This window comes from Rhinopithecus roxellana, chromosome 15 (assembly GCF_007565055.1).
Source record: "Rhinopithecus roxellana isolate Shanxi Qingling chromosome 15, ASM756505v1, whole genome shotgun sequence".
NCBI classification, from domain to species: domain Eukaryota; kingdom Metazoa; phylum Chordata; class Mammalia; order Primates; family Cercopithecidae; genus Rhinopithecus; species Rhinopithecus roxellana.
In genome coordinates, this window is record NC_044563.1 from 110,339,360 (window position 1) to 110,352,495 (window position 13,136).

General features: G+C 41.2%; 1 protein-coding gene across 1 annotated transcript in view; it reads right to left on the reverse strand.

The window, feature by feature from the left end:
- The window catches only part of CAPRIN1 (cell cycle associated protein 1), a 50,841-nt gene that overhangs the window by 8,436 nt on the left and 29,269 nt on the right, over positions 1–13,136 (reverse strand). Inside the window, exons 7-15 of the mRNA XM_010358360.2 lie at positions 12,744–12,881; positions 8,770–8,822; positions 8,606–8,692; positions 6,862–7,017; positions 6,668–6,776; positions 3,990–4,051; positions 3,148–3,258; positions 2,759–2,908; positions 1,378–1,528 (exon numbers count right to left, since the gene is read on the reverse strand). Of these exons, the coding sequence (XP_010356662.2) occupies positions 1,378–1,528; positions 2,759–2,908; positions 3,148–3,258; positions 3,990–4,051; positions 6,668–6,776; positions 6,862–7,017; positions 8,606–8,692; positions 8,770–8,822; positions 12,744–12,881 (1,017 nt within the window). The remainder of the gene's footprint in view (positions 1–1,377; positions 1,529–2,758; positions 2,909–3,147; positions 3,259–3,989; positions 4,052–6,667; positions 6,777–6,861; positions 7,018–8,605; positions 8,693–8,769; positions 8,823–12,743; positions 12,882–13,136) is intronic.

Consider the following 13,136-nt stretch of genomic DNA (forward strand, 5'->3'; position numbering starts at 1 on the left):
AAAAGACCTAAGAAGACTTAAAACCATCTGGCTGGGCATGGTGGCTTATGCCTATAATCCTAATGCGTTGAAAGGTAGAGGTGGGAGGACTGCTGGAGGCCCTGAGTTTGAGAAAACCCTGCAGTCCCAGCTACTTGTGGGGCTGAGACAGGAAGATCACTTGAGCCCCAGAGTTAAAGGGTCTAGTACATGATTACACCACGGCACTCCAGCCTGGTCAACAGAGACCCCATTTTTTTAAAAAAAAATTAAGAAAATAAAAAAAAATCTAAAGTATCTCTATCAAGCTAGACAAGGTAGTTCATGCCCATAATCCCACCACTCTGGGAGATAGAGGCAGTACGTTTGCTCGAGGCCAGGAATTGGAGACCAGCCTGGCATCATAGTAAGCTCCTGGAGACCCTGTCTCTACAAATAAATAAATAAATAAAATTAGCCAGGCGTGGTGGTAAGCACCTGTAGTCCCAACTACTCAGGAGGCTGAGGGAGAAGGAGTTTGAGGCTGCAGTGAGTTATGCTGGCATCACTGCACTCCAGCCTGGGCAACAAAGTGAGAACCTGTCTCAAATAAATGTCTCTATCTTCATTACTGTTGTGACAGGTACGGTAACTAGCCAAATTATGACCTTACTTGACAAAATAGATTATGTTTCAACCCAGTCCACGAAATGCAGCCACCATGAGTTTTTTCTTAACTTTGTCTAACTGACTCAATGCCAGATATCATGCTAAAAGCCTTCAGTCAATTAACAATTAAAAGTACAGTTTATCACCAGGTGCAATGGCTCACGCCTTTAATTCCAGCACTTTGGGAGGCCGAGGTGGGCAGATCACGTGAGCTCAGAAGTTTGAGGCAAGCCTGGGCAACATGGTGAAACCCCAACTCTACCAAAAATACAAAAAATTAGCTGGGCGTGGTGGCACATGCGTGTATTCCCAAGCTACTTGGGAGGCTGAGGTAGGGAGGATTGCTTGTGCCCAGGAGTCAGAGGTTGCAGTGAGTCGAGATCACAGCACTGCACTCCAGCCTGGGTGACAGAGTGAGACCCCATCTCAAAAAAAAAAAAAAAAAAAAGTATAGTTTATGGTAATTCAAGTAACAAATTTAATTCCATATAAATTATACAATGCAACAGGGATATTATGTAAGTTCAGTGACAAAAGGAAAATGGGTATAAAGCCTCCAAAACTTGCACATAATTCACATATCAAAGTACAGACTCAATTTAACTCATGATCTGACATGAAAAATTTATATGGTCTACTACTAAAACAGAAACTCTTGAACACCACCACTCTGAAGTCTAAACTGTCCTAACACTGTCAATAACTGTGCTGGAAAGCAAGGAGCCAATGAGGTGACACTGGATTTCGTACCTGTTTGAAGCTGTTCTTGCTGAAGCTCTGTTTGTTCTACTTGGTGAGGCTGACTAGAAAAGCTCTGGTTATAACTGGCCTGGTACTGATTTTGCTGTTTTAAAGTTTCTGGTTCATTAACAGGAGGAACTGGGGCATTCATATTGAACACCTGTTAGTAAATAAAGTAAATGATTAGTTCATCCTTTTATTCTCTGCTTTATAACATGGCCAAACTCAATGGTGGTTTTACCTCAGACATAAATAAAGACATCACAGAAGTCTCAAACACAAAAACATCACACACATACACACAAATCCCTCCAAGTGCTTCAATATGGAAAAAGACATATATATTGTATAGTACTTAAAGGGGAGTATGATAACATGCTGTGAAATGGAAGAAGGGAATTAAAAAAAATAAAAAGACATACAATCAGCAGCCTTGGAAACGCTTTTACATATATGAGAAATCCTTTTAAAAGACAAACTCTGGCTGGGCACAGTGGCTCACACCTGTAATCCCAGCACTTTGGGAGGCTGAGGCAGGCAGATCATCTGAAGCCAAAAGTTCAAGACCAGCCTGACCAACATGGTGAAACCCCATCTCTACTAAAAATACAAAAATTAGCTGGGCACGGTGGCTTATGCCTGTAGTGCCAGCTATTCCAGAGGCTGAGGCATGAGTATCGCTTGAACCCAGGAGGTAGATATTGCAGTGAGGTGAGATCACGCCACTACACTCCAGCCTGGGTGACACAGCAAGACTTTGTCTCAAAAAATAAATAAATAAATAAGACAATCTCCTGATGCAGTATCACTTACAGAAATTTATTCTATGAACTTTAACAGGGTTGAATGTTTTTTTCATTTTTATTGACATTTTAATCAAAAGTTAAATATTTTAATATTTAATCTTATGAACTCTCCCCTGAGCACTGATTTAGCTGAACCCCACAGATTACAGGATTATTATTATTTTCTAGAAATTCTCTAAAGGTGCTTGCTCAAGAATCAAGGTAAAGCATAACATCTGAAATTTAAAAATACTTCAGTAAAATAAAAGATTAAGCAAACAGGGCAACAAATCTAGGTAATGATTATGTGGATGTTATATTAGTCTATTTCTCTGAATGTTTAAACTTTTGGTTAACCAAATCAAAAGGGTAAAACTACAAATTAAGATGATGCAGGCACATCATTCATAAGGCTAAAATTTATCTCTAGAATATCCATTAATATCAGTTAATCTCTGGAATAATCAGTTTATGTTCAATTAAATATACCCTACGGTTACAAAAGATGCAGACTCAAGCACAGTTAAATGAAGACCTTTAAAAAAGAAAAGAAAATCTACCATGATTCACATTACACACTAGGCAATTAATGTTAATTTGCTTACCGTTTGCATGGATTGGAATGGAGCTGCATTTACATTGATTCCACTGCTATGTAAAGGTTTGCTCGTCCCAGCCTGAAATACTTGAGGCTGAGACGCAGCAGGAAGGGATGATGATGCTGTAGTCTGGTCTGTATTTAAAGAGATCGTTGCCTAAACACAAAGTGAATAGATGCACTTTAGAGATAAACTAAACTTAGCCAAACAAAAAGTGAATAGATGTACTAAAGTGGTAAATTAATCTCAAACTTATGTGTATTAACAAACTCAAATATTTCATGAAAGCAAAGTAGGTCCAAAAAGAAGAAGAATGTTATTAATAGTAATGTACCTCTGTCCAATTCATGAGTAAGTGCCTCATCAAATGTATGTGGCCTGGTAAAAGAACTTGCCTGAATCTGATCAATTGGTTCCTTCTGTGGTCGTTGCTCTGTAGCATGAGAAGGCTGGTACAAGGGCTGAGATGCTGTGTACCCCTCACTTGTGGATGATACCAAAGGAACCTAGACATAAGTAAAGAAATAAAAGCTTTTTCCTGCTTACAAAATTGACTGTTAAAAAAACAAGTTATCTGTAAGACACATAAGGCTAAGAAAGGCTAAGAAACAGATACAACTGCTAAAGAAGGGAGAAATTAATACTGTCATCTTTTTAAATCTGTATAATATAAAACCTAAAAATTGCAAAAAACATATACATTTTTGAAGCTTGACGTTAAATAAACCCAAGTCTCGTTATAAAGACCCTCTACAAGTACTTCTAAGATGGAGAAATCTGCATTAAATTTTAGAATTATGTCTAAACTGTGTCTTCTGAAATTCTCAGTTCTAAATAAAAAAAGCTTATTTCATTATAATACATTATTTAAAATGCAAGACTTAAGAAAAACTTAAAACGTCATCAAGAGGAAAAATGAACCTAAACATAAAAATAAAGGCTGACAGCTATCCACAACAATAAATTTGTTGAATTCCAACAGAAGACTTGGACACTGATGAAATTCATACCTTCTTTCATAAGCTAAGAAAGAAACCAAGGAACCAATTAAAACAAAAGTGAAAAAATATTTTTAAATTATTTTTTAAAAATAGAGATGGTGTCTCGCTACACTGCCCAGACTGGTCTTGAACTCCTGACCTCAAGTGATCCTCCCATCTCAGCCTCCTGAAGTACTAGGATTATAGGCATGAGCCACTTCACCTGGCCCTGAAGAAAATAGTTTTATCACTCTTACCTGTGTAGCTTCTGGTTGTACAGGAACTTGACTAGGCTGAGCAAGTCTAGATTCAGAATGAACTGCAAAGGTGACCAAAATATTTCTGTCATACAAAATTAAATTTTTAGAGAGACGCGTCTAAATACCTTTTATTTCGCTATTAAAGGCTTTTTTTGGCGGGGGGGGGACAGGATCTCGCTCTGTCACCCAGGCTAGAGTACAGTGATGTGATCTCAGCTCACTGTAACCTCTGCCTCTCGGGCTCAAGTGATCCTCCCACCTCAGCCTCCCAAGTAGCTGTGACTATAGGTGTGTGCCACCACACTCGGATAATTTTTGTATTTTTAGTAGAGACAGGGTTTCACCATGTTGCCCAGGCTGGTCTCAAACTCCTAGGCTCAAGCAATCTGCCCACCTCAGCCTCCCAAAGTGCTGGGATTACAGGGATGAACCACCATGCCCGGCAATTAAAGGTAAATTAAAGGCAATTAAAGGTAAACCATAAATAAACTTTTTAGCAATCATGAAAATAAATTGGGAAATGCAAATAAAATTTTAGCTTTCAAGTGAGCATTTTGGTTTACTGGCAGTGATAATTATTTAATAGTTTACTTTCACAATTGGTTTCATCTTGTTTTTTCCAAGAGTAAAGTAAAATGTTGTAATAGAATGCACTAACAAATAATCAGTGCCATGAGAAAAACTTTTAAAGCTGTACAATAAAGCAGCATTATTCATACTCCAGACCTCAGACAGACAGTATTCCATTTTTATCTTTTGTTTCTTCTAAAACAGGGTCTCACTGTGTTGCCCAGGCTGGAGTGCAGTGGCACCATCATAGCTAACTGTAGTCTCAAACTCTGGGCACAAGAAATCCTCCCACCTTGGCTTCTTGAGTAGCTGGGACTACAGGTGCATGACACCCTGCCAACCTAACTTTTTTATTTGGCTAATTTTTAATTTTTGTAGAGGCAAGGTCTATGTTGCCCAGGCTGGTCTCAAACTCCTGGGCTCAAGTGATCCTTCCTCTTCAGCCTCCCAAAGCACTGAGATTACAGGCATGAGCTACCATACCCAGCTCAATGTATCTTAACCAACTTTCAATTAATTTCAAATGTTTCTAGAGATAAAGAAAATTTTAAATATGTACTTTTTGGCCAGGCACAGTGGCTCACACTTGTAATCCCAGCACTTTGGGAGGTCAAGGCGGGTGGATCACGAGGTCAAGAGTTTGAGACCATCCTGGCCAACATGGTGAAACCCTGTCCCTACTAAAACACAAAAATTAGCAAGGCACCTGTACTTCCAGCTACTTGGAAGGCTGAGGCAGGAAAATCGCTTGAACCCAGGAGGCGGGGGTTGCAGTAAGCCAAGCCAAGAATACGCCACTGCATTCCAGCCTGGTGACAGAGTGAGACTCCGTCTCTAAATAAATAATATACACTTTTCAAGAGCCTATATTCAACTCAGCATGCATCTTCTTAACAATTCCCATCACTCTCCCACCTCCCCTCCCAACAATGATTAAACAGATAATCAAAACGACGATCTTCGGTTAGTCATTGAGAAAGCACCCATTTTCACTGGAGAGTCTACTGGACTCAGCATTATGTAAAAATATCTAAATAGCCTAACAGGTTTTATCAGTGCTACCTATACTGACTTTCATACAATTTCCCAGCTGAGAAAACAACTTATTATCTTCCTTTGGTAGAGCTCAGAAAATGAACACTAAAAACCATGATTGCTCTCTTGTAGGTATCACCTTTGATCTGTTTTCTAACTCTTGGTAGAAATGTGGCAAGAGATATGAGCTCCCTTTACTTCAGAAAAATCCTAACTACCTTACACCAAATTAAGTGTCATTAAACATACTTTTACTCAGCAACTTCTTTTATGATATTTAAGATCATGCAACATTAAATAGGTTATTTTATTTAGTTCCACTTTTCTGCAACTAACACTGATGTGTTCTGGGAAAAACCAGGATGACTTACAATCACTAATAGTCCTGCAGAGAAGGTCCACTTAACCCAATGGAAGGCACCAACTCTATTTAGTGCTACTACTTCAACTAATGGTGTAAGTCCAGAAAGAGTCTGAAACTATCTTGTGGTTTCTCTCTTCCCTTTGCCTCTTACCCATTTCATTGCTGTGTATTTTTTTTAAGGTAATAAAATCCAGAAATTCTCCTAGAAAGCTATAAGCATTTAAAGAAAGACATCTCTATTATTCTTACTCCTAAATTTGGAAATTTTAAAAGCCAAGCAAAATTTCACTTGTTAAAGTTACAAAAACAGGCAAAACTGGTCTATTATAGTTACAAGTACGGAAGTGATTGCTATCGCTAGGGGCGAGGATAACTAGTGATTGAAAGGAAACACAACGCAGGTTTCTGGGGTACTGGTAATGTTTCATTTCTTAATCTAGGTGCAGGTGTTTTCAGTTTATAAAAACTCATTAAACTTGCATATATTTTTCTATGTCTACATGCCAATAAAAAGTTTAAAAATAAACAATTATGGAACTACATTTTTAATTCAAATTATAGGAACGATAACATTCTTTTTATCAAATTAAAAGACCTAAGTCAAAATTAAAGTCATTAAAATAAAATTAATTTTCACAAACTTTATAAAACCTGAAAAGTACTGACCTTATACTTCTCTCTCACATAAAAATGTACCACTACTAACCTGGAGGGCAAACCAGCTGGGGCATGTCCATGTTTTGTGTTGGATTCATAGGCTGTGCAGATACAATGGCAGGATCGAGTGTCTGGTTTTCAAAATCCAGCATTGAATCCTACAGGTTAAGTTAGGATAGAATAAAGTCAAATAATATAAACACTTAAAGTTTCTGTTACAGTGTTTGACTAAAATGAACATACCTGTATGAAATTATAGGGACCCTGCATTTGTGCCATAAGGTCTTGTACTCGCTGTCTTCTCACAAGGGGATCTGCCTGAGCCACTGGAGTCAAAGAGTGGGGCTCTGGTACTGAAGGGGATGCAGCCTGAGGTTGCTGCTGGAGTGAATTTACCACCTAAGGTAGAAAAAACAGGATGAGAAACAAGAGGAGAGCAAAAAAGCTCCACTCACTACCATCATGATGGGTCCCCCAAACTACATATACCATCTAATACTATAAACAGAACAGGCTTTAATGCAGTTACCCAAATGGACTACATTTATGCCAAATTTAACATTCTGAAAAATGTCGTCACTTCTATAGTGTTTCAGTTCCATAGGACCACTATGTAGCATTTCAGGTTGGTTGATTGATTGATTTTTATTTTTGAGATGGAATCTAGCTCTGTAGCCCAGGCTGGAGAGCAGTGGCAGGATCTTGGCTCACTGCAACCTCTATCTCCCGGGTTCAAGCAATTTTCCTGCCTCAGCCTCTCAAGTAGCTGGGATTACAGGCACCCACCACCACGCCCAGCTAATTTTTGTATTTTTAGTAGAGACAGGGTTTCACACCATGTTGGACAGGCTGGGCTCCAACTCTTGGCCTCATGTGATCCACCTGCCTCAGCCCCACAAAGTACTGGGATTACAGGCATGAGCCACCGTGCCCAGCCAGGAGAATGGTCTTGATAGAAGAATAACATATTAAAAAAAGGAAAGCATAGAGGCCGGGCGCGGTGGCTCAAGCCTGTAATCCCAGCACTTTGGGAGGCCGAGATGGGCGGATCACGAGGTCAGGAGATCGGAGACCATCCTGGCTAACACGGTGAAACCCTGTCTCTACTAAAAATACAAAAACTAGCCAGGCGAGGTGGCGGGCGCCTGTAGTCCCAGCTACTCAGGAGGCTGAGGCAGGAGAATGGCGTCAACCCGGGAGGCGGAGCTTGCAGTGAGCTGAGATCCGGCCACTGCACTCTAGTCCGGGCGACAGAGCGAGACTCCGCCTCAAAAAAAAAAAAAAAAAGGAAAGCGTATTACCCTCAGCTTACAGCCATTTTCCTGCACTTTGGGGGTGTAAAGAAAGACATCTAAAAGAGGATCAAAAGGAAGGCCAGGACCCATTGGTAAGGTTTTTTGGACTGTATCTTACAGATAACAAGGCATCACTGAGAGCCTCAAGTACAAGTAACTTAAAGCTAACTTTTCCAATAAAATTAAGTTGTAACAATGAATAGGATGGTCCAGAGGCAGTCAGAGAGGAGTAATATGAAGAGTCACTGAACTAGACATGAGGACCCCAAAAAAAATTATCGTATCAGTTGAGAGACAGCATTAGAAAACACTAGAGGAAGTCTACAGCCTGGTGACCAAACATTAGGGTAAAGGAGTACAAGATGATACCCCAAAACACAGATCAGTGTGGGAGCCCTGATTTTTACAAAGCAACCTAATTTCAGTAAGAGACAAATCATGGTAACAGATTAACCCACATATAACTTTGCATAAAATAATTTTTTTTACATTGGTTCAGCAAAGCAGTGATCCTATTAAATATCCACAGGGATAAACATTCATTTTTTCGAAGTAACAGTCTGGTGTAATGAGTTTGTTATTGTAATAAATGTACTAATAATGCAAAAAACAATCTTAATTTGTTCTCAGTAGAAATAAAAATTACTAAGTGAAAACAAAGACAACAACCTTGCAATACAGAGAACTCTTACCTCAACCGTTTCAACTGTCCACTCATCTACCTGCTCCTTTTCACCACTGGTGAACTGTGTTTCCGCCATGAACTGTCTATTTACATACTGCAAAGCAAAGTAAATGTTTGAGACATTTGTTTGAAAGGCAGCAAAGTAAAGGCAGCATTAAATTAAAATCATACCTCTGTTGATTCAACTTCACTTTGCTCAGTGTACTCTTCTGCTGGCTCAGGTTCTAAGAGGTTAAAAAATGGTGCAAAACAAAAGGATTTTTAGGTCAGTAATACTACTCTACTCTGCGTGATATTGGTAGATAACATGTCATTATACATTTGTCCAAACCCAGAGAATTACAACACTAAGAGTAAACCCAAATGTAAACTACGGACTTTGGGTGATAATAATGTGTCAGTGTGGGTTTATCAACTATTAACAAATGTACCACTCTGGTCAGGGGGATGCTGACAATGAGGGAGGCTGTGCATCAGTGAGGGTAGAAAGTAAATGGGAAATGGCTACACCTTCTGTTCAGTTTTGCTGTTAGCCTAAAACTGCTCTAAAAAATAAAGTCGGCTGGGTACAGTGGCTCATGCCTGTAATCCCAGCACTTTGGAAGACACCAAGATGGGTGCACACCTGAGGTCAAGAGTTCGAGATCAACCTGGCCAATCTGGTGAAACCCCATCTCCACTAAAAATGCAAAAAATTGCCCAGGCATGGTGGTGGACGCCTGTAATCCCAGCTACTCAGGAGGCTGAGGCAGGAGAATCACTTGAACCTGGGAGGCGGAGGTTGCAGTGGGCCGAGATCAGGCCATTGCGCTCCAGCCTGGGAAACAAGAGCAAAACTCCATCCGAAAAAATAAATAAATAAATAAAAATAAAGTCTATTTTTAGAAATGATACCATAAAGTACAATAAATCTTTTTTTTTTTTTTTTTTATTTGAGATGGAGTCTCGCTCTGTCACCCGGGCTGGAGTGCAGTGGCCGGATCTCAGCTCACTGCAAGCTCCGCCTCCCGAGTTTACGCCATTCTCCTGCCTCAGCCTCCCGAGTAGCTGGGACTACAGGCGCCCACCACCTCGCCCAGCTAGTTTTTTTTGTATTTTTTTAGTAGAGACGGGGTTTCACCATGTTAGCCAGGATGGTCTCGATCTCCTGACCTCGTGATCCGCCTGTCTCGGCCTCCCAAAGTGCTGGGATTACAGGCTTGAGCCACCGCGCCCGGCAAATCTTTTTTAAAGTTAAGAATTCAGGCCGGGCGCGGTGGCTCAAGCCTGTAATCCCAGCACTTTGGGAGGCCGAGACGGGCGGATCACGAGGTCAGGAGATCGAGACCATCCTGGCTAACACGGTGAAACCCCGTCTCTACTAAAAACTACAAAAAACTAGCCGGGCGACGTGGCGGCGCCTGTAGTCCCAGCTACTCGGGAGGCTGAGACAGGAGAATGGCCTGAACCCGGAGGCGGAGCTTGCAGTGAGCTGAGATCCGGCCACAGCACTCCAGCCTGGGTGACAGAGCGAGACTCCGTCTCAAAAAAAAAAAAAAAAAGAATTCAACTAGGCCAGACGCGGTGGCTCACGCCTGTAATCCCAACACTTTGGGAGGCCGGGGCAGGGGGATCACCTGAGGTCAGGAGCTTGAGACCAGCCTGGCCAACATGGTGAAACCCCGTCTCTACTAAAAATACAAAAATTAGCCAGACGTGGTGGTGTGTGCCTGTAATACCAGTTACTGGGAAGGCTGAGGCACGAGAATCGCTTGAACCTGGGAGGCAGAGGCTGCAGCAAGCTGAGATCACGCCACTACACTCCAGCCTGGGTAATAGAGTGAGACTCAGTGCCCAAAAAAGAATTCAACTTAAGGCTGGGTATGGTGGCTCACGCCTATAATCTCAGGACTTTGGGAGGCCAACGCAGGCGGATCACTTGAGGTCCGGAGCTCGAGACCAGCCTGGCCGATATGGTCAAACCCTATCTCTACTAAAGATACAAATGATCAGCCAAGCGTGGTGGTGTGCACCTGTAATCCCAGCTACTCGAGAGGCTAAGGCAGGAGAATTGCTTGACCCTTGGAGGTAGAAACTGCAGTAAGCCAAGATCATGCCACTACACTCCAGCCTAGGCAACAGAGCTAGACTCTGACCCAAAAAAAAAACAAGGCCGGGAGCAGTGGCTCATGCCTTTAATCCCAGCACTTTGGAAGGCCAAGGCAGGTGGATACCTGAGGTCAGGAGTTCGACATCAGCCTGAGCAACATGGTGAAACCCCATCTCCACTGAAAATACAAAAATTAGCCTGGCATGGTGGTGTGTGCCTGTAGTCCCTGCTAGTCAGGAGCCTGAGGCAGGATAATCGCTTGAACCCGGGAGGCAAGAGGTTGCAGTGAGCCAGTATCACGCCACTGCACTCCAGCCTGGGTGACAGAGAGAGACTCTGTCTCAAAAAAAAAAAAAAAAAAAAAAAAAAAAATCCAACTTAAATTCCAAACAAAGTAAATAGTTCACCATCACATAATCTAAATTTACTTAAAACTTATTTATAAAGTTAATTAACAGTGTTTTATATTTTAGAAAGTTTTCTTTACCATTTATTCCAGAATTAATTACTTTAGGTTCAACAGTAGCTATTTCAGATCATGTATAATGCAAATAAAGAGCTACTACATTAAAAGCCCTCTCTCTTCTCATAAGTAATAGTATAAAGCAGCATACAGATTAAAAATCTTACTTAGTAAAGTGGTAAGAGGGGGAAAAAGATTGCCTTATATTAATCTCAACTACTAATTCTACCAATGTACAATCTTCCCTTCTAGTTTCAACCTACTCGCTACCAGTTACCAAGTGCTTACCGTGTGCCAGGCACTATATACACACTTGACATATTTTCTTTTTGAGACGGAGTCTTGCTCTGTCACCCAGGCTGGAGTGCAGTGGCGAGATCTTGGCTCACTGCAAGCTCCGCCTCCCGGGTTCAGGCCATTCTCCTGCCTCAGCCTACTGGGACTACAGGCGCCTGCCACCACGCCCGGCCAATTTTTTGTATTTTTAGTAGAGACAGTGTTTCACCATGTTAGCCAGGATGGTCTCGATCTCCTGGCCTCATGATCTGCCTGCCTCGGCCTCCCAAAGTGCTGGGATTACAGGCATGAGCCACTGCGCCCGGCCTTGACATTTTTTTTTTTTTTTTTTTTTTGAGACGGAGTCTCGCTCTGTCGCCCAGGCTGGAGTGCTGTGGCCGGATCTCAGCTCACTGCAAGCTCCGCCTCCCGGGTTCATGCCATTCTCCCGCCTCAGCCTCCCGGGTAGCTGGGACTACAGGCGCCTGCCATCTCGCCCGGCTAATTTTTTGTAGTTTTTAGTAGAGACGGGGTTTCACCGTGTTAGCCAGGATGGTCTCGATCTCCTGACCTCGTGATCCGCCCGTCTCGGCCTCCCAAAGTGCTGGGATTACAGGCTTGAGCCACCGCGCCCGGCCGACATATTTTCTAAATGGGGAATCTGAGGTACAAGAGTTTTACTAACTTGCCCAAAGTTACAAAGCTAGTAAATGTTTAAGCCAAGATTTAAATTCAGGCACTCTGATTCTAGCAAAATTTATACTCCGATGTTTCCTTGTATTCAGAATTTCACTCATCAACGTAAGAGTTACCATAAAAGTATTCAGTTCGGTGTCTAGCTATATAATTAGTGTTGTGTCACATGATAAAATTAACTGGAAAAGACTCCTTGCCTTGGAGGAATTTATAGTTCAAGATTATGGAATTATAATCTCCCCATGATTAAAACAAAACAAAAGCAACTCATACTATTCATCCAATGCACTGGCATGGTAAACAGCAAATCTGGGCATTTCAGACAGAAACCTATTTGAAAATCCTTGTTAACAGCTGGCCCTCACCCATACTCCTGCCCATCAATACTACTGCAAAAGAACTCAGTCTGTAATAGTGATCAAGACTAGTAAGACAAATGACTGATAATGAATACTGGTAGGAATTACTCGATAATCTCTCTTAACAGTTTGTCATGCTTAAAGTCTCTTTAAAAATAAAATCTAGTGTACATATATGAAAACTAAGTACGTATATAAACTTGTAGCAAAATCAAATAAAACCAGAACCCTAAACTAAAGTTCATATCCACCTAATACTTACCAGCTTCAGGTACCTGGTCTTCAACTGCAGGTGCTGAGGCTGCCTCTTCTTCCTCACACAACCCATTCTGGTGGTTGTGGGTGCTGTCAAAGTAGTTTGACTGAAAAACACGCTCAACAATTTCCTTTAGAACTTTATCTAAGAAAAAGAGCATGAATTATAATGTAAGACTTATCTGAGGATGCCTGGCTTGAAGAAGATCCAACATTCTATGAAATATTGTGATTAAAAAACAACTGTTACTAAAACACATAAACACATAAAAAGATTACATTTTACCAAGAACAGAAATGTATTGCAGAATGATAGGGAACAAGAAGAATGTAGTTATATTAAACTTTATGGGGTTTTTTGTTTGCTTTTGAGATAGTCTTGCTCTGAAACCCAGGTTGG